The 23,054-nt window shown below is 37.7% G+C and overlaps 1 protein-coding gene across 8 annotated transcripts in view; it reads left to right on the top strand.

The window, feature by feature from the left end:
* LOC131065276 (uncharacterized) overlaps positions 1–23,054 on the top strand; it is a 263,489-nt gene that overhangs the window by 149,691 nt on the left and 90,744 nt on the right. For 3 of the 8 annotated variants that reach the window (XR_009111403.2, XR_009111404.2, XM_057999781.2), the window contains exons 7-10: positions 4,801–4,893; positions 16,828–16,896; positions 17,141–17,242; positions 17,568–17,641. Coding sequence is in view for 5 of the 8 variants with exons in the window: in XM_057999781.2 (XP_057855764.1) it covers positions 4,801–4,893; positions 16,828–16,896; positions 17,141–17,242; positions 17,568–17,633 (330 nt within the window). In the remaining 3 variants the exon portion in view is untranslated. The remainder of the gene's footprint in view (positions 1–4,800; positions 4,894–16,827; positions 16,897–17,140; positions 17,243–17,567; positions 17,642–23,054) is intronic. The other 5 variants (XR_009111398.2, XM_057999742.2, XM_057999765.2 and 2 more) reach the window with 3 other exon arrangements.

The following is a 23,054-nucleotide window of genomic DNA, read 5'->3' as shown; positions in this document are numbered from 1 at the left end:
GCATTTCACAAAATAAAAATAAAAATAAAATCAGCCTAGTTTAACAATATATTTTAAATTTTTTTTCCTATTCATCTCAAAATGAGATTTGATGTTGAATCTTGAGGGCAAAATGATGAATCATTTTGCCCTCAAGATTCAACATCAAATCTCATTTTGAGTCTTGAGATGAATAGGGAAAAAAAATCCAAAAATGACATAGAACAATGAAAATCAGAAAATAAAACAAAAAAAAAACAAGAAAAAGTTGAAAAACCCTACCTTGTGTTTGAAAAATCTCTCCAAAATGTAGAAGAATCTTCTTCTTCCTCTTCTTCTTGCTTCTTCTAACTCCTATCACTCTTGCAATCAGCTTTTCTCACCCCTTCAATCAGTCTTCTTCAAGTTTTTCCTCCTCTTTAGCTTGCTGGAAAAAAAATCAGTTTACCAAAATGAGAGTTAAATCTAAAAGAAACATGCTTTTGTGTTGTTTTGGGGGGTTGGGTGGGGCCCACGTCCAATTAGGTTTACCCCTTAATCCCCCCAAAAGGCACATGTTTTTTAAAATATGGCTTTTTCGGTTTGTTTAGGCGTGGGAACGGGGGAGACGCCTGGGCGTCTCTCGAGGGACAGGGAGATGCCCAAGCGTCTCCGAGGAGACGCGGAGACGTGTCCATGTCTCCCTGGGAGACGTGGAGACGTCTCCATTTCCCAGTGGCGATTGGGTGGCGGTGGCTTGATGGCGGGGGACGTCGCGTCCCCGTCCCCCCGTCCCCGAGACGTCCCTGATGGGGGGACGTGCCCAAAAAGGGGGGGGACCATTGTGGAGGCTGCAATTAAGAGGGAGTTTTGTGTTCCATACAATCCTCAACAAAATGGTGTTGCTGAAAGAAAGAATAGGACCATTGTGGAGGCTGCAAAGGCTATGATCCACGATCAAGACTTGCAGACCTATCTATGGGCTGAGGCTTCTAAAAGAGCAGTATATATCCAGAATAGATGTCCTCATCGTGCTCTAAAGAACATGACCTCGGAAGAAGCCTTCACGGGATCCAAACCAGACATTAGTCACCTCAGAATCTTTGGAAGTCCAGTCTATGTTCATGTGCCCAAGGAAAAGCGATCAAAGTTGGAACCCTCCGTAAAGAAAGGCATGCTAGTCGGATACAGTGAATCCTCCAAGGCCTTCAGGATTTACATCCCAGGTCAAAGGTACGTTGAGGTAAGTAGGGATGTTACATTTGAAGAAGACATTGCTTTTAAGAAATCGAAAGGTTCTTGTGTTATTGATGAATCTAATGATAATCAAAATATAAACGTTGATACTAACCTTGAGATTCAGAGGGAGCAAGTTGAACCTCCACCTCAAGATGATCATGATGATCCTCCAGAACCCATGAATCCCACTGATATTCCTAATGACATTGTTGTTACCAAAAAGAGGCCACTTTGGGTAAGAAACACCATCCAAGAAGCTGAAAGATTTGCTGCTCCAAGTGGCACCTTTCGTGAAACTAAGAGACCTTAGGTATTTTCCAACTACGTTTCTTTAATGTGTAATCTCATTGAAACTGAACCTTGCAATGTTGAAGAAGCCTTAAGTCATCATGCTTGGAAGCTTGCTATGGATGAAGAATATCAGTCAATCATCAAGAATGATGTATGGGACCTTGTGCCCTGACCCAAAGGTAAATCTGTTGTTTCCTCTAAATGGTTATTTAAAATTAAACATAATGCCGATGGTAGTATTGAAAAATATAAGGCTAGATTTGTAGCGCGTCGCTTTTCCCAAAAGGAAGGCATAGACTATGAAGAAACATTTGCTTCTGTTGCTAGATATACTTCCATTAGAACAATAATTGCTATTGTTGCTGCTAAGGGTTGGAAACTACATCAGATGGATGTTAAGACTGCCTTTCTCAATGGTGTCATTGAGGAAGAAGTCTATATTGAGCAACCTGAGGGATATGAGATTCAGGTTAGATTAACCCATGTGTGCAGGTTAAAGAAAGCTTTGTATGGTCTTAAACAAGTTCCTCGTGCTTGGTATGAAAGAATTGATAAATATTTGCTAAGTCTAGGCTTTCGTAAAAATGATGCTGACCTTAACATTTACTTTAAAGTAGCCAATGATGAAATGCTAATTCTAGTTCTTAATGTGGATGATTTATTTCTTACTGGTAAAGATGAACTTATTATTAGATGCAAGAAAGAGCTAGCTTCAGAATTTGAAATGAAAGATTTAGGTCTAATGCATTATTTCCTAGGTCTAGAAGTATGGCAAAGATCTAACGAAATCTTTCTAAGTCAAGGGAAGTATACTATTGACATTTTGAAAAGATTTAGAATGATGGATTGTAAACCAATGTCTACTCCTATGGAATCTAACTTAAAGAAGTTAAGTGTTTCTGTAGCTAACTTTGAATTTGCAGATCTATCCGAGTACCGACAGTTGATTGGATCACTGATGTATCTAGTTAACACTAGACCAGACATATGTTTTGCTGTAAATGCTCTCAGCCAGTTCATGAGTTTGCCCAAGCATGTTCACCTTGTTGCAGCCAAGCATATCCTAAGATACTTGCGGGGCACAGTTGGTTTTGGGCTGAAGTATCCACTTAACACTCCAATAACCTTGGAAGGTTATTCTGATGCAGACTGTGCTGGAAGTGTCAAAGACAGGAAAAGCACCTTTGGTATTTGTTTTAGCTTGGGCTCTGCAGTGATCTCTTGGGCTTGCAAAAAACAATCCTCAGTGGCATTGAGTATTGCTGAAGCTAAGTATATTGCAACAAGTGTAGCGTCCAGAGAAGCAGTGTGGCTTCGTAAGCTTCTTGCTGGGCTGTTTGGTTAGCCATGGGATCCTACAATTATTCATTGTGATAACCAGAGTTGTATTAAAATGTCTATCAATCCAGTGTTTCATGACAGGTCAAAACATGTGGAAACCCATTATCATTTTATTCGGGATATGGTGCAAAGAGGTGCTATTCAGCTGAAGTCTGTCAGCACTGATGAGCAGGTTGCAGATATTCTTACCAAGCCTCTATCCAAAGTGAAGTTTGTGTACTTCAGGGATAGACTTGGTATTGTGGAAAATGAAACTCCGATTGAGAGGGAGTCTCAATTTCAGTGATACTTTGTATTGTATAAAACCATCCTCTGTGGGCTATGTAAGGTGGTATTGTAAACTTCTCAGGGAGAAGTATAATTCTTAACCATCCTCTGCAGGCAATGTAAGATGGTATTGTAAATGTTAACCACCCTCTGCGGGCAATGTAAGGTGGTATTGTAAACTTCTCAGGGAGAAGTGTAATTATTAACCATCCTCTGCGGGCAATGTAAGATGGTATTGTAAAACTTCTCAGGGAGAAGTGTAATTGTTAAACCATCCTCTGCGGGCAATGTAAGATGGTATTGTAACCTTTGGCCATCCTCTGCGGGCAATTTAAGATGGTAGAAAAGGATCCTCTCCACTCTCTGTGAGCAATGCAAGGTGGTTCCTGTCTATGCTTGTGTGCAAGCTGGAAGATTATGATTATGATTCTATTCCCTAATTAAGAGGGAGTGTTGTTGGTAATTAGGGCTGGCGGATTCCAATTGCCTTGGGCAACATTGGAATCCACCTCCATCATATAGGGCCTGGCCCAATACCTCTCAGCTCATCTAAAAAGCTTCCACACTTCACCCAAACCCAACTCGCCTCTTTGATAGGGCCGACCCTATTTCGATTTACTTAAGAGGAATTAAAATAAATAAAATGTTCAATTGCAAAGAAGGCCGACATAACTAAGAAGTAATATGACTCCTATAAATGTATCATATACTTCTCATTATCATCATTCAGTTTTCATAGAGATGCAAAATATATTCGGTGAAAGCAAAATTCATAGTAAGGCAGTTAACAACAACGAACTTCACCAGATGGCAGCAGATCTATAATAGGAGACAGCGAACTTTATTAGACAGTAGCAGATCTCCAATTGAAGACAGTGAACTTCATAAGATAACAGCAGATCTCCAATTGAAGACAGCGAACTTCATAAGATAACAGCAGATCTCCAATTGAAGACAGCGAACTTCATAAAAGGCAGCAGACCATCTCCAAAATATAGAGAACTCCATTGAAGGATTGTGAGCTACTTGAAAGGTGCTGCTACTCTTGCTACGCACAGAAAAATCCGATGAGGAGGACTGCAAATCATAATCTTCATTAGCAAACTGATTGTGAAGGCTTCTATCTCTTCTTTCTTGTGACTGCAACCTCTATACTCCAGATAAGTGTGTAATGGTCAATTGAATTCAAAATCATAATCAGATCTGAGGATCCTTTGGCTGGGTTTTTCCTCCTAGGAGGTTTTCCCAGGGTAACTGTGCTTTGTCCTTGTGCATTTCATTTCCTTTATTATGCTCAAGTCTGGAAAACAATAAATTAATTAACCTAGTCTAAACTAATTCTGATTTTCTGAGTTTTATTCAATCTGAAAGTACCAAAAATTAACATCAAGGGTGTGGTAACAAGATAAAAGTTTGTTAACCATATGTATTTTCTGCAATTCCACTTTCCATATTATGTAGTTTCCATTCAAACATGGGTGTTTTATGCAGATTTATTTATACCAAATTTTGCAAGAGATATAGACCATTACATGATTGCAAGGACAACCATCTTTGATACTAGTGTTAAAAAGACATCTTTTTGTCTTTCGAACATTGACCTTTATCTTCACATATTCAAATTTATGATTTTCAATTTTACATGGTTATAGCTTTGGAGAGTTCTATTTATGTGGCATTGATAAGTGCTTATTCATGTCACAGCTTAGGACTGCATATGCAATTGCCAAATTGCGAAAACTTGCAGGTTACTCTAAACCAAAGTTCTATCGAGAGGCTGTACAACACTATAAGGAGGTAGTTATAATTTATTTAGTTTGGTTAAATAAATATTTTCTCTTATAAATGACTAAGGACTCAGTGTGCCATAATGATTCATTTGTTTTAGATTGCTAACATCTTTTGATACACACTGCATGCATAACAGTAAGGTCTTTAAAGAAACTATAGCCGATAGAGTAACTCCTATGTAGATATGGCTATTTAAAAATTGATAGAATCTAGCTTTCAATTTGATTAGAAACTTAACAGAGGTATGTTGGGTGTAATTAATTCCTAACAAAATTCAGGAGTATCTCTGAAAACCTTGTCAATCTTCACAAAATGTATGCCTGACCATCCATGAGCACTATACTGATCCTACTTAGATTGTCTCTATTATTCTGTGATAGATTTGTTCATCTTACACATTCCCGTTTTTGTTGAATGGCTCAATAGTTGTCTTCTTTTTCTATTTACTTCGTGTTGTCATTGTTTCTGTTTACTTTGTGTTGTCATCGTTCCTTTATTGTTTTCTTTATTAGTTCAGTTTTGGGTCTGGTGCAAGTTTTGGTGATGGTAGGTATTAATTACAGACAGAACTGGTCAATCATTCAGTATACTGTCCCAATAACTGTGTCCAACCTCTTGGTAAAGTTGCAGATTCAATGAAAACCTAATAAATGACATTTATGTAACATAAATTGCACTCTATTGATTGATTTGAAGAAAAATATACAAATCATTTGAGTACGAAGACGATCAGGTGGAAGCCCTCCTGAAGATATGGAAGCAATTGCTTAAATACTAGATTTGTCAGGAAGCTGAAGATACTCATCGATTAAGAGGGCAATTGAAATAAATAGAATTAGGACTTAAGCCAACAATCCTTTGCCCAAATCATAACTCCAACACCTAGTAGCCAACAGTAATCAATAAAGTTGGCAACATAGCAGACTAATACAATCAAATGAAGCTTAACATAAACTCAACTGAAACACCACATATGACTACTGCCATATAGATCTAACAACACAATGATGAAGTGATATAACTTGGTCAAGTGACAAGGTAAAGGGATCCTGAAAACTGCCTCTATTCCCCACTTGGGATCCCACATCACAACCAAATGAGTGTGAAAGATCCCAGCCAATCTAAACTGAATTTTTTCTAAGTTTTTATACTGCTGATGGAGGTTTGGAATGGTTACTCTGAGGTTTTATGCTTATGTTTTGATGTCAATGCTTGCATAGAGTTTAAGTGTGAAAGAATTGCCTAGGAAATAACACTTTGAACCACAAAATGAAGGAATATAATTGACTGGTAATTAAATCAGAGTTCTGATTTTTGATGAACAGCAATACAATAACTTCTAGATTTAAGAATTCTAATTATTCAGGACAACAAATAGCATACCAAGAGTTCAACGCCCATCCTGGAGAACATTTTATTGATGAATTGAAGAATGAAACAATCTAAGGGCTTCCAGCTGCTGCAAATGGGCCCAAATGGTTTTATTTGATCCTAGAAATATTACCTAAAACAAAAGTTGGAGTTCCACTAACTTCCACACCTAGCTCCCAGGAGGATTTATTCAAAACTGATCAAAACAATAACTGGAGGACAAATTTATTCTTGTAATCAATAAAAATCACTGAAATGCTGGTGTGCAATGCTGACTACGAGGAATTCAGGAGATTCAAGCCCTCTAATGGCTGGTTCGATTGTGTCTAGCACCTTGGAAGACCACCAAATGGTACGGTTGCATATGGAGGCTGTACAACTGCCATAGGAAATGAAATATCTGCCTTCTAAGTCTGAAATCCTCTCCAATCTGCATATAAATTCTCTGTAGATGCTGAAATAAATCTTAATTGAGGCCCAATTAGGAATTCCAGGTAAATTCCTCCATCTTGTGAATTGGGGTATTGTCCAAATTGACCTTTCCTTTAAGGAGTTTCCGTTCCTCAAATTTGCTATGCTGCTGAATTGAGTTGCAAAGCTCAATTTCCAAAAGTTGATTGTAAAAATGATTTCCAAGATGCCAAAATGAATCTCCTCACCTCACTTTATTACTTCCCTAACCCTAATCGAACTCATTAGGGTTTTGATTATTTAATTTAATGAAACTAATTAAATATAATAACCTCCTTGCCAAATCGCCCAACTTGAGGGTCTTATTATTTATTGACTTGGCCCCACCTTTTAAAAACACTTTATGCCTAGGAAAATGTGCCATGTGGTCTTTTTAATAAATTCAATTCAACCTTGAACTTTTCTTATATAGTCCCTTTAATTAATTTTGTCTATTTTTAAAAAAGTGACTTTATATTACAATAACATTGTAATATCAAACAATAACACTATCAAGCGCCCAAATGCCAAGTTTAGACCCCCATGTGCCATCACTATCATCTTCTATTCATTGAATTGACCTGCGAAGATGGCTAACAGGTGAACTTCTATATCTGAGTGATCTACTAGGAAAGAGGGGACATTATAGTCCTCCCTTCTTGGAATTGCTTGCCCTCAAGCAACTGCAAATCTGGATGTTGAAGTATCATCTCTCCTTCCCATGTGGCATCCGCTATAGGAAAGTCCTTCCAACGTACTAGATATTCCCTAATCACTTTACTCCTCAACCTCCTCTCCCTCATGTCGAGAACTTCTGCAAGAATCAGAATCAATCGACCCTCCTAATCTAATGGAATTAAATCAAGTGATGGAATCACATGATGTCCCAAAGCCTTCTTCAAACAAGACACGTGAAATACATTGTGTATCCTTCTTTCAGAAGGTAACTCAAGCTCGCATGCTGTTTCTCCAATCCTTCTCAAAACTTTATATGGGCCATAAAACCAAGGTTTGAGTTTCTCTGCTCCACTCCTCTTGAGTGTACTCCACCTGTAGGGTTGTAGGTGCAAAAACACCATGTCACCAACCTCAAAAGTCCTCTCAACACGGTGCCTATCTGCATACATCTTCTGCTGGTTTTGTGCATGCTGTATGCTATCCTTAAGTGCCTTAAGGATATCTTGAGTGTCCCGTAGCAAATCTTGAGCTCTAGGCACTCTACTATCACCCTGCGCCAAATCAACAAATGATAGGGCATCATAATCATACAGGGCTCGGATGGGAGTCATACCAATGGACATGTGGTGTGTAGTATTATAACAATACTCGCCCAAATACAACCAACACACCCATGCTTTTTGCTGACCTGACATATAGTTACACAAACACCCCTCTACCCACTTATTCACTATCTCTGTGCGTCCATTTGTGTGAGGTTGGAAACAAGTACTAGGGGTCAACTGTATACTTGCAAGATGGAATAGCTCCTGTCAAAATATACTCATGAATGTGCTATCCCTGTCACTAACCATGGTCCTGGGAAGTCGATGGAGTCTAAACACCTCATGAAAGAATAACTCAGCTACCTGAGATGCTGTGAAGTCAGCTCCAGTAGGGAAAAATTGTGCAAACTTCGTCAACCTATCCACAACCACATAATTGCAATCCTTCCTCTGGACTCTCGGAAGTCCAGTGATAAAGTCCATCGAAATACCCTCCCACTTCTGCTCAGGAATAGGCAATGGTTGCAGAAGATCAGTTGGGAAAGTATGCTCTGACTTCTTCTGCTGACAAGTCATACACTCACAGACATAACTAAGAACATCGTCCTTGAAACCCTTCCATGAGAATCTCTCACAAACCTGTCTGTATGTTTTCAAGTAGCTAGGATGTCCTGCTAGTGGTGTGTCATGGATGGCACATAGAATCTTTTCCTTCAGTCTCGATCCAGGAACTAAATAGATTCTATTCTTATAGTATATCACATCATCAATCACAGTATACCTGTCATTCTGAATCTGTCCATCCATAACCTCACATGCAAACTAGTTTTTTGGAATACTCAACTAAAAGTTGAGACTTCTAATCAACTGAAATCTCACTCATGGAACATAGGGCTGCAATTGAAGGCCTCTTGGAAAGTGTATCAGCAACAACATTTTTCTTCCCCTTGTCAAACTCAATGTCAAAATCATATGCCTGTATCTTCCTAACCCACTTCTGTTGGCACTCATTTAGTCCTTTCTGTTCCAAGAAGTATTTCAGACTATTGTAGTCGGTTCTCACCACAAACTTCCCACCAAGTACTGCTGAAACTTTGCCAAAGCATGTATAATGGCAAGCATCTCCTTATCATAGGTGGAGCACAATCTCTCATTATCCCTCAATTTCTTGCTTTCATATGCAATGGGATGGTGGTTTTGCATAAGCACTAGACCTGTGCCTTATCCTGATGCATCGCACTTTAGAACAAAGGGTTGAGAGAAGTCTGGAAGAGCTAAGACTAGACACGTGCTCATAACTTGCTTGAGTCGATCAAATACACTCTGTGCCTCATCTGTCAATCTAAAAGCACCCTTTTGTGTGAGGTCTATCAATGGAGCTGCAAGCTGTGAATACCCCTTCAAAAACCTCCTATAATATGCACATAATCCAAGGAAACCTCGCAACTTTGAAACATTCCTAGGTGTCGGCCAGTCAAGTATTGCCCGTATCTTTCCCAGATGAACCTTCACTCCATGTGCACAAATCACATGCCCCAAGTATAATATCTCTGTAAGCCCAAATTCACATTTGGACATCTTGGCAAACAGAGATTGAGCCTCCATAATACCAAGAACCTCATCCAAATGCATCATGTGCTCCTCCCAAGTCTAACTGGATATCAAAATGTCATCGAAGAATACAAGCACATACTTACACAACTGCTAATTGAATACATGATTCATACATGACGAAAATGTAGTAGGTGTGCCAGTGAGACCAAATGGCATCACTAAAAACTCATAGTGTCCTTAGTGACATCTGAATGTTGTCTTATGAATGTCCTCACAAACATAGATCTGATGGTATCTTGATCGAAGATCAATCTTCAAAAAATACACTGCACTATGGAGCTCATCTAGTAACACATCTATGCGCGAAATCAGATACCTATTCTTAGTTGTCTTCTTATTTTGTGCGCGGTAGTCAATGCACATGCGCATAGTGCCATCCTTTTTCTTTACCAGCACCACAGACGAAGCAAAGGGGCTAGAACTAGGCCTGATGAATCCCATGTCCAATAGCATCCAGATGGTCTTCTCTATCTCATCCTTAAATGCCTTAGGATGACGATGAGGAACAATAATCATAGGCTTGGCACCCTCCTCTAGCTCTATTACATGCTCAAAGCCACGATCAAGAGGTCTCCCAAAGGAAGATCACCAAACACAACACCATGCTTGTCCAAAACAGTCTGGACATCTATATGATATGGCTGCTCATTAGGTGTAGAAGGTGTCTTGGATGAAATGAAACACTGTGCCACCCAAGCAACGTCTTTATGTTTGAACAGAGACTCTATCTAGCGTGTTGAGACTACCATAGGTCCACCATCTAACAGAGCCTTCAACACAACCTTCTTACCATCTTCCATAAACTCCAACTCCATCCTCTTGAAGTCCTGAAAATATATGCCAAGTGACTAAAGCCACCAGATGCCAAGCACGACATCAATCTCTCCAAGAACAATGTAATGTCCCTACTAGTTAGAGATCACTTTCTTGCAAAACAGATTGTTAGAATACAACAAATATATATACATAACTAATCTAACTTGTATTTTAACTTTATAATGCTTAATTAACATTAATCACAATTCTTATCTAATAAAAAGGATACGAATGCCATATGACGATATGTCCTTAGGCGGCTGTGGGCTCGCCTTCTTGGAACCCATCTTGGTTCCAAGCCCTCCAGGAGATCGAAGATGAATTCAATCCTTTTCTTGGATGTAATTTCTTACATCCAAGCCATCCAGGAAATCGAAGGTTAATTGGATTCATGTCTTGGATGTAATTTCTTACATCCAAGCCATCTAGGAAATCGAAGGTTAATTCGATTCCTGTCTTACACCCAAGCCATCCAAGGAAGACCCTATGTCAATTCCTTGCCTTGGGTGATGCATCTCATCATCCAAGTCCTCAGAGGGGACCGGCCAAATCCATCTCTTCCTGGTTGAACTTAGTCAATCAAGCCATACATATGCATATAGATGTTCAGTATATATACTGCCCTAGGGATTATCATAATCCCTCCCTTAGACTAAAGGAGTTTCCTCCCTATAGCCTCCAACATGTGATTACATTTATAATACATTTTATCTCTATTTTCCATTCCATAATCCACATTTACGTATTCCTAATTTAACATGTATTTCCTAACATATATTGAGCAAAATATCCTGTTAGGTCCCGAAGACAACTGAGAAGGGGGGTGAATCAGCTGTCTAATAAATTCAAACCAAAAACCAATTAACCAACTTAATGCTTAATACCGGTAAACCAGTTAAGTATGTCGGTAGACAGTGTTAACAGTAAATTGCTATACCGGTAAGGATTAATGCATGAAACATAAACATAAAGTCATCCACAACACATAACACCAATGTTTGTACGTGGAAACCTTGTAAGGGGAAAAACCACGGTGGGAAACCTTACCCACAATCAGATGATACTACTGCAGATAGTAAGTGTACATAAATGGGGTCTGCACATGCAGAAAGGCCAACAGCCTAGAGCTCACTGCTCAATCAGAAAATGGGAGTCACACTGACTACAGTTGGATGGTTAAATCCAATAAGAATGTACTGCACAAAATAGCATCTTCTTATGCTGGATTCAGTACCGGTGTAATGCTGATATGCTTATACAAAAACCTAGCTTCACCTTCAAATGATGTCTTCATGTATAGCTCTGCTTAATCTCGCATATATCTTCACACAATTCTTTTTCGCATTCCACACTTGATCTTACAAATAAGATCTTACATTTATACCATACCCTAACACCAATTTTAGTAGGTCGGCTCTACAAGATATTACAATAAAATCATTTTACAAACAATATAGTATCCGATGCAATAACCGATTAAACATGTCGACTTAATGCATTTATATCAATAATAAATCATCTCCATAGCATGCCATGCTGATCTGGAGAAGATAAACCTACCAGTGTAACCCTAGATAACCTGGACCTATTTGCCGGTAAAAGCAAATATGCAAATATGAATATACCAATGATTAATTCTTCAAAACAAAGTGTCCACACGATGTTTTCGACATTACCAAGTGTCTTCCATATTATTCCAGATACCGGTGAACATTATATCCTGCCGGTGAACCATATACTAGTAACTGTTGCACAGTTTACTTGTTTGCCGGTGAATGTTGCTGGATCTCCAAAGTGCTTGTTTTCAGTAGGTGTTGACATCAATCACAAAACCATACCAAAATACCAACATATCCATTATCCAAAATTCATATTTATTTATTAACGTATATTCCTAACCATTTATTGAGATGTATTTATTAACATCTAAGAACCATTCATTAACATATGTAATAAAATGTTCAATATTTATATTCATCACATATGTATTAAAATATTCATTAATATACGTATTAAAATATTCATTATTAATATTCATTAATATTCATTATTAATATTCATTAATATACGTATTAAAATATTCATTAAAATATTCATTAATATATGTATTAAAATATTCATTAATATATGTATTAAAATATTCATTAACTATATTCATTTACATATACATTTGTGACATCCCTTACCTATCTACACCCACCGTAGCAGTTTCCAATCTGCAGTTCCTAATTGTTTGCACACAATGATGGACTGCTGTTCCAGATATGATAATAAACATACGCAAGGTCTGGTTGCTTTTACTGATTTCTGCCTTTATCTTTTATGCAGCTTCAATGTGCCTTAATGCAATCTGCTCCTTAGAGCAAACCAAACCGGATTATAAAGAAGAAAATACCCATTCCCCCCCGAATTGAATGATAGAACTTGCCTTCTTATATCTTCTACTTGGCACGAGGAATCACGTGTAAAGGACATGACTCATGTCTCTTCTTAATGGCATCATTCTATAATACTTCTAATCGCTGCATTAATCCATATCGGGTTTGTATACAATAGTTAACACACCCATTCATTATTACTAATCACTGACAATGGATTGTCTTCGTGTCTTTTCACAAAGACATTAGTTTATGTTTAACATAGATAGCCATTGTTAATCTTATTGATCACTGTGTATTCCTATTCCATGCCGTATTTCTTCTTATGATATCGATTATGGATGATAATCAATCAGTAATGCTGTTTAAATATCGATCCCATCATTATCTTCTATTATGATCAGTCCATGCCTTAGCCGATTAGATCTTTGAAATATCGATGATCGATGATGATCTTATTAAATTAATATTGGCATATCTTATAGCTTAATAGTCAATATGTATTTTAGGTAGAATAGATTCTTTCTATTTTTACTTTCAGTTATCAATTGTTTCTTTAGGAAACATCGTCTGTATAATTGTCTATATGTACATTCAATTATTTTATTATTTATTTTTATTTGAATATTTTAGGAATATTATTAGTAATAAATATTAATAGATATTAATTAATAATATATTTAATAAATAAATAAATTCCAAATAGAAATTCGTTGTTATTAATAATAATAATTTCTTCATTTAGGATGTATATAATGATCAATGAGGGGACATGACAAACAATAACATAGAAGTCATCAGTCAAAGTATAGTCACCCATTTGTATATAGAGTTGTGGGACTCTCTTTGCACACCTCATAGTAAAACCTTTTGTGTAATGTCCCTACTAGTTAGAGATCACTGTCCTGCAAAACAGATTGTTAGAATGCAACAAATATATATATATATATAACTAATCTAATTTGCAATTAAACTTCATTTACTTAATTAAAACTAATCTCAATTCTTATAAAGGATACGAGTGCAGTACTGGGACATGTCCTTAGGTGGTTGTAATGCTCGCCTTCTTGGAACCCGTCTTGGTTCCAAGCCATACCAGGAAATCGATGGATAATTTGATTCCTGTCTTGGATGTAACATTTTACATCCAAGCCTACCAAGGAAGACCATCATATATGATCAATTCCTTGCCTTGGATGATACATCTTATCATCTAAGTCTACCAGAGAGGACCGGCCAGATCCGTCTCTTCTTGGGTGAGCTTTCGACACCCAAGCCTTAACATATATGCATATGAATACTCAGTATATACTGTCTACCAGGGATTATCATAATCCCTGAATTAGGCTAGGGGGATTTCTCCCATTAGGCTCCATCACATAGCCAAATTATTGTCATTCATTAACATCCAACATTTCATAACCATTTATATTTTCATTATCATTTAAATTATAATTTATGTCTGCCATTACCTAGTCCAATATGTGGATTGCCCACATTTTACTGTTATCATTACAGTAGTAATATATTGCTAATATATTACTATATTATCATTATATTATATCAGATTATATTAACCTTAAGCACTTCAGATTTTATTTACATTATTATGTTATTTATCATCTTTATACTATATTAATAGTATTATTATGTATTAACAGATTTGATTATGTTAATAACATTAAACTGTATTGACATTAATTGTATTAATAATATTATTATATTAATCATATTAATTTATACCAGCATTGTCAATGTTAACAAGATCAGATTCTATTATTATTGTTAATTATAATATTAATATTATGCTGAATTAATTATATAGCATCTGACGTAATTATTGACTGTTCATATAACCTTACCGTAATGCCTTTTTAACAGTCAATGTGACTGCTGTGCTCCCTTCTCTATCCTTTCTTTTCCTTCTTCCCCCCTTTTTTTTATCCCCTTTGGATAGAGGTTGATCCTCATTAAGTATCTTGGTATCAAATGGTTGCATCTTTTGGGAGTAGACACATCTTTGTCAAGGATTAATTAATCTTTCTTAAGATCACACCTTTCCATTATTCATGAGTATTTGTTATTTATACAAATTAGCCTTTTCTCTTAATCGTTGCCTTACATCACTACTTATAATTGCTGTCTAATGAGTAATCATCCTTTGAATAACTAAACATTTGATTAGTTAACATTTGTGATAAATCCCTTCATGGGGGCGATATTGATAATATTATGTTGATGGCTACGTATGTAGTAATCTATAAGTTCTATTACTGATTGCAATCATCTCTTGGCTAAAGTTAATATATTCGTTTAGTTGCCTTGAGACTTAAGTCTTCTTTGCCATGTATTGCTGATAATAAAACGATTATAATGATTGCTCAATATATTCTATTTTCAATTAATGAGTTGACCATTCGTAACAAGCAATTTGTAATATGTTTCCCTGAGCGGTGATTACATCAATTGTCATTATTATATGGATTAATGGCTTGGTGGGATCCATCTGAGGTAATCGCTGTACAAATTCGCCATAATAGAGAACTTTCCTCTCTGTTTATCCACGACATAGCTATTTTTTTTATTAAACATTGTCAAAGCAATTCGCTGCTTCCATTCTTTTAGTTCTGAGCACTACCACTTAGAGAATCGGTCTTGCTACGAAAATCGGGTATATTTCTTTAATGTACTTCAAGTAGTTTTTAGAGTATTATAAGGATGATATCTCTTATTATATATAAATTATGTTTAAGTAGTTTTTAGAACAATATAAATTATAATATAATATTAATTTATTTTTATTTGAATAGATCAAGAATATTATTAGTAATAAATACTAATAAATATTAATTAAATAATAATATTTAATAAATAAATAAATTTCAAATAATTATTCTTTGGTAATTATTATATTAATTAGTAATAATAATTGTTTCATTTAGGATATATATATAACAATCAAGGAGGGGACATGACATTTTGAGGGCACAACTGGGGTGGAACACTACATATTGTGGTATGACATACCATAATATTGTCTAGGAGATAATTGTTACAGAATATGATATTACTGTTACTATTCCATATTCTTATTTTGCATATATATATAATATAGGATAGATGTAATGATTTCTGTAGAACTCCAACGGCCAACCAACCAGTCATTCCATTGTGGAGGGGAGATATGGTACATACAAGGAGGGAAAGTAGCCAAAGATCCATCTGGGTTATGCAGGAGGTAGAATGACAAATGTGCTTTCGTGCCCCTGAACTACAAAGAGTTAAGCAGGAGTCAGTACGGCGGTTCTACTTCTGTGCCCCTGAACTTGTTGGATAGGGTCAAAGGCGCCTTTTATGATCTCCCATGGATGCTGCATAATGGCGATGAATTGTTTGAGTGGAACTTCAAAAGCATCTATTGAATGTCTTAAAAATTGTAACTCTATATGTTCATTATTGAATTTTATATTTATTTATTTTGTGATATTACCCTGGTTGCAGGCGCAAGATTAAGATGCTAATTGGACAATATACATTTCCAAGCATCATCCAAACCCTAATTAGGGAAATTTAGGGCAAATTCAGTAAGGTCCCCCTAGGGGACATTATAGTTAGAGTTTCACTTGATTCTCTTTTCAAGGTAAACGAGTTGTAAAGACATTTAAAACTGCTTTGGTATTGATTTTCCTTGGGGTACTTTATTTGATTTTTGGCGTTTTCTTGGGTTTTAGATTAGGAGTCTTTAGTAATTGGGCCATCTATGGTTGGTTGAAAGTGTTTATTTACTCAAGCTTATTGAAGCACTCGTAATCTTTTATATTTCTGCATTTCACATAACAATGATTTGTTGCATTGGTTTGGAAGCGCACACTACCCGTCGTTAATACTGATAGATGTTTCTAATTTATTAAGCATTTTTCAATATTTCTAACATAATGATTGTTGTTTAATTTAACTTTTTAATGAATTCAACTTGTCTTGGTTCATATGCAAGGTATGAGAATAATGACTAGTGGCTTCATTTTTTCAGAAAGTGTGGATACAAATATGAATCTCTTCGAATATAATCTTTGTTTCTCCAAATACAGATAAACACATTTTTAGCACAAAAAGATCAAACATCGCTACGGAAGCTTGTGACAGAGAATATGTATTCAGTGAGTTTCTAAGAGCCACCTATTATTTACTGAAGGTTGTAAGATAATTTGGTTTGATGTATTCTCAGTTGGAATTGGCCACTCTGATTAATGAAGTTTTATTGATTTCTTTCCTTCTGTGCTGAATATACAGACCTCAAATTTTGTTGGAATTTTTTATGTAATCATTTTAATTTCTATCCTTCTCAAATATCACTTGCAACTTTTTACCCTTGAATATAATCTTTGCCTATCATTGGATTAGATTTTCAAAAAGGAAATAAAGCAAAGGGAGGGTATTTGGTCTCGTGTGCATTGGGAAATGATTGAGCCTGCTGTTAAAGTACAAACATTACAAGCTCGCATGGTAAGTGTATATGAATTTGCTTGGAAAACAAAAAATAGTAAACTAAAGACAAACAACCATCCTAGGATATCTGATATTATTTGTGTTTGAGATCACTTAATTAATGCTTTAGCATACACTGATTGGTCTTACTTCACAATTGCAATAATTTATCTATAGAAGTAGCTCTTAATTTTAAAGTATTCATTGTTTTCAACCTAATGACGGATCTCGAATGGGACCTAATATGTCTGAATTTCTTCTCTTTACACAGTTTTCTCCAAACATCTTTCTTACAATAGCTAAGATGTTAATTTTGTAAGTGATTGATTTCTTGACTTACTAGTGCAGATCGGGGTGGACAAAGACAACCTGGATAAAGCATTTGTGCAAGTCACCCTTGAAGTGTTAACTAACCAGGTACAAGGAACTTTTCTACCATATCTATATTTGGCTAAGAGATAGACACAACATTATTTTTTTTCTTATGTAGCTTGATTGTGTTCATATAACATGGAATCGTTTGTGCATTATTTCTCATGTCTTGGAAGGAAAAGCTTTCACTATTGTGTTAAGGATTTATTGTATTTTTTATTAAAGAATATTACTTCAAGACTGAAGTTAGAGGCCATATTTTAAGTAGATCTTTGTTTGAGGGATCTAACATATTGCCAACTGATGTTATGACATAGGAAGAAACCGAGTAATAGAAAAGAAAAAAGAAAATCAGAACATGGGAATTTAGAGTGCTTATTAAATCTAAATTGCCTATTCAACTCTCTAAAATAAGACTTTGCCCATTGATGTCTCGAACTGAATTTTTATTTTTGTATTTTTTATGATTCTAACAATTTTATAATGAAAATGGATAAACATTCACTTTCTGATCACTGAGTACCTGGATTGGGCAAGGGGAGAGCATATGGTGATTGGGACTAATTTATTGGCAGGAAATTGCTTAGTTCTACAGTGCATGCAATGTTAGAAATGAATTACACGATCTTTTGTCTTGGCAGCATAGCCTTCGAGACTAAAAATACTGAAATCAACTACAAATTTATTAGCCCTCTTGGCCGTAAACTGCACAGAAATTTATATGAAGAAAATTTATATCTAATCTAGCAGAGATTTGCACAGATTCACAAAAGGCAATAATAACTCAAAACACACTATTTCTGAATATAACTGCAGAATTCTTCCAGAAATGTGTTTTAAACAACAGAATTATTACGCAAAAATTGACATAAAATATAGAATATCATACCCAAACAAGAGCGGTTGATATAGAAGATAATGCACCAGCTGAAATTAATTAATATCTTCTAAAATCTGAACTGATATCAGAAGTAATCTTTTTTATAATCAGAACAAGCTGCAAAAGCAACTCACAATGGTTGGCTAGGTTCCAGTACTCCTCAAAAAGCCTCTAAACTATATATGTCTCTTTTTTGTTTTTTTGTAGCAGACCAAAATGAGAACTTGTCAGACATTGTCTGTAAAATTCCCTTAATTATCTATTGGGTTTATGTTCAATTCATCAGACAGAGTAATGAAATTGATTCACACAGTGACATTTGTCTCATAAACATAACTCAGTTTCAAACAGTGACATTTGTCTCATAATCACAAGTCAGTTTCAATCCCTTTGGCTGGTACTTCATTTACTGACAAAATAAACATTCACTATTTTAGGATGAATACAAAATAGTGCACCTGGTAGCCATAGTAAAATTGTAGATGCCCCCCCCCTCTTGATCTGTTAGTTATCAGTTGCAGATCTGGATTTCAACGTGAACATGTCTAGCAGTCTTCTTGGTTATATGTTGTCACTCCCAGTCCACGACCCTCTGGATGTGCATTGAGGGATACCTTCAGATTGGAATTCTCTTCAGATGCAACACGACAATATTGCCCCCATCACGTTCTTCCCCGATGTGATTCCTTGTGTCTGCATTGATCCCAAAATGATACCCGATATCGGGTTTCGCATTGGCTCTCCTGAAGCCAACCCACTCCACCTTGCTTCTGTCACTCCTCCGATCCTCGTGTTTGTAGACGGAAATAGCCTAATCGATGAGCCTCTGTCTCACGTGCGCAAACTAATGTTTGTGTTGACTAGACCCGATACTGGGTTCTTTTGACGCGGTGTAGATTGTTGTGCCTTCGGGTAAACTCTGCGTTGCTTAATGGCGTGCCTATCTGTCAATCTCCAGATAGATTGGTTGAGGCGTGGGTAATCTCCGTGAGGTTTAATGGCGTGCCCTTCGGTTAATCTCCCAAAAGATTGGTGGAGACGTTAGAGTGCTCTTAGCCACGGTGTCAGCCAATATTCCTGCTGTGTATTACTTCGCATACTTTGCTTCCAATAGGCCAGTTAAGATGGCGAAAGGAATTCTCTTGTTTAATACTTGATATCTCCCAAAGAGATCAATCTTCACTTCAAATTGTGTATATATTCCGCTGTATTCATCTCGGCTCCCATCCATCCTTTTATTGCATCAAGTAGTTAGAAATCCCGTAATAGTTAACACTATTTACGGTGCTAATCAAAAAGATATAAGATAATTGTTGACGGGAATAATCATTATGTTATGTTGGTATATTATGTTTATGTTGTCGTCGGTAATAATGAGTTACGGCGGTCAGTTAGTTAGCCGACGGGTAGGTAGTTGGAGTCGCGACGGTTGTGTCGCACCCCTTCGGCTGTCATATATTGTACCACCTCCGGGTGTTGGAGGACATGTAATGTTGACGACAGATTATAATATGAACATCTTTTGACATTAATGGCAAGCTTATTTTGGTACTTCTTTTGTATTTGCATTGTGCATTGCTGTTCGATTTCTGTATTCTTCCTGTTTACCCAGTGAGGTAAACATTTGGCGCCGTTGCCGAAATTATTTCGGGAGGGACGGGAATATACTACATGGCACCAGGGAGTTATTCAGTTCAGTTTTTAGCCTTTGGGGAGTGTGATGGAGGATTTGAGGTGTCTCCTAGCATTTGTGCCAGCGGATTGTGGCCACCTCCAGGCATGACTGATACGCTTTGAGGAACTCAGAGTAGGTCGCGGCTGGACGTGAGGTTGCCTTGGTGGATGCACAGAGGGCTCGGGAGGAGTTGACCACCAGGTTGGAGGCAATAGTCGCGTGAGACTTAGTTCCGCGTACCCATGAGTTGGATGTCGAGCGAGCAGCACGGGTGGCTATCGAGGACAAATTGGCTAGGGAGACAGAATCATTTGAGTAGCAGTTGGTGGAAGCTGAGATTGAAAAACGTGTTTTGCAGACAAGTTTGGGTTAGGCCCAGGAGAACTGTGATGGCAAAGGAAGCAATATTGGTGAAATCCGCACTTGAGCATCAGATGTAGCAGAAAAGGGTTTTCAGGCGAGGACGTAGGAAGTGTATAAGATCCGGGCCCGACTAGCGTCAGTAGTTCCTGCCGTTCATCTCTATTTTGTATTAAGTCGTCGGAGTCGACTTCTTTTCTTGGGGGGGATGATGTTGACGGGAATAATCATTATGTTATGTTGGTATATTATGTTTATGTTGTCGTCGGTAATAATGAGTTACGGCGGTCAGTTAGTTAGCCGACGGGTAGGTAGTTGGAGTTGCGACGGTTGTGTTGCACCCCTTCGGCTGTCATATATTGTACCAGCTCCGGGTGTTGGAGGACATGTAATGTTGATGACAGATTATAATAGGAACATCTTTTGACATTAATGGCAAGCTTATTCTGGTACTTCTTTTGTATTTGCATTGTGCATTGCTATTCGATTTCTGTATTCTTCCTGTTTACCCAGTGAGGTAAACAATAATGTCTTTTAATCATAATGCAAGTGAATATTAATTATTTATATAAACGAATGGGAGGATTTATATAATATAATAAATATTTTTAATACATTATTCAATCATTTGTTAGGGGACATGACAGTCTCCCCTGCCTCTTGTTGCTTGCCCTCAAGCAACTCCAAAACTCTGTCATTTTCCCAAGTGGCATCTGTTGTCGGGAATAATCATTATGTTATGTTGTCATATAATGTTTATGTTGTTGTCGGTAATAATGAGTTACGACGATCAGTTAGTTAGCCGACGGGTAGGTAGTTGGAGTCGCGACAGTTGTGTCGCACCCCTTCGGGTATTATATTCTGTGTACCTTTTCTTCGAAGTAGGATCAGGTTAGTCGTGTCAGATGTAATGTTATAAGCACTTATTGTACATGGATTGTGGAATTAATACAGAGGCTGGTTATTTAATATATTTCCATTATGTTCTGTGCATTTACTTTCTGCATTTAAATGTTTGCCCGAGAGAAAAAGACCTTCTAGACTCTATGCCACAATTGAGGACTGCCATCCTCACCAATGTGCAAAGCACTGCATTATCGAGTACACCACAGGTAGGGGTTCCCGCCACCGCTTCGAAGAGTACACCACAGGTGGAGGTTTCTGTCAGCCCTTCGACTGACCCGATGTTACTAGCCGTGAGCAGTGGTAGACACCCAGCTGTGGTAGAAATGGGTATCCGTGGGACCATTCTGAAGGACACCATTGTGGACGGTGGATCTGGGGTGAATGTACTACCAGAAGAAACATGGAAGCGGTTGGGGAAGCCCACCCTGTGGCCACCCACATTCAACCTGGTGGGAGTGGACCAACACGACATTAAGCCACTCGGCCTGTTGATGGCCCAGCAAGTGACAATTGGTACGCAACCATTCTTGTTAGATTTCATGGTTATTCCCTTGAAGAAGAAAGGCTATGACGCCATCTTGGGGAGAGCGTGGTTGATCAACGCAAGGGTAAACCACAACTGGAAGAAAAATACACTTTCCATGGAGAAGGGAGGGTGGAAATATACCATTGACCTACACACCCAAGATGTCGGCGAAGAGCTCACCTCTTCAGACTCGGACTCAGAGGACTCTAATAAAAGGGAAGGGGGTCCCGATGAAAGCAAGGGCAAGAACGCGATGGAGCCGAACAGTGAAGGGGTGCTCGAATTGGAGGGATGTTCTGAAGATGAGGTATGCTCACTTAACAGGCTCTTCCACTGGCAAATGGAGGATTACGAAATGTTCCAAAGCTATAGGCTCGAAGTAGAGGAACCAGAGCAACCAACAGAGGTGTACTTGCCGGAATACAAAGAATATTGGAAGGGAGACGCCGCAAACCCTGGCAACGTAGATAATCTGAAGAGTGTTGGCAATGATTGGAACCCTGTGTGGAAGATCGCAGTCTTCAAAATCTTTATTATTCTTCTTCTTCTTATGTACGGGAAGGAGACTGTGGTCCCTGTAGAATTTGTGGTTCCAGGTCTTCGGATGGCCATGGAAAATAAACTTGCCACCAATAGGCCCAAATTGAAACCCTGCCACGCAAAGCATGCAGGGGACTCGAGAGGCCGGACGGACACCCGAGAGCCCGAAGGGGGACCCGAGAGGATGGAAGGGGACCTAAGAGGCCGGGCAAGTGACTCGAGAGGCACGGGACGAAAGCAGGAGACTTTTGGGCCAGGAAAATCGAGAAGGATGAAGAGCGATCCCAGAGACAGGGGACTCGAGCTGAAGACTCTCTAGACAAGTTTTAAAAAAAAAAATTGTGAAAAAAAACACCACCATACGGGGCCATACGGCAGATGACCGTACGGTTGGAAGAAAGAAAGAAAGAAACGTACGGTCATATGATAGGCGACAGTACGATCAAAAATTTATTAAAGAAAAAAAATTGAAAAAAATCGCACGGTTGTACGACAGCGACCGTACGGTCAAAAAAAAAAAAAGAAGGGAAAATGGCCACCGTGCGGTGGAACCACCGATGGTGACACCACC

The sequence above is a fragment of the Cryptomeria japonica genome, chromosome 1 (genome assembly GCF_030272615.1).
Source record: "Cryptomeria japonica chromosome 1, Sugi_1.0, whole genome shotgun sequence".
Taxonomy (NCBI): Eukaryota; Viridiplantae; Streptophyta; class Pinopsida; order Cupressales; family Cupressaceae; genus Cryptomeria; species Cryptomeria japonica.
The sequence above is the reverse complement of the archived record's forward strand: the minus strand, read 5'-3'. Positions and strand labels throughout refer to the sequence as shown.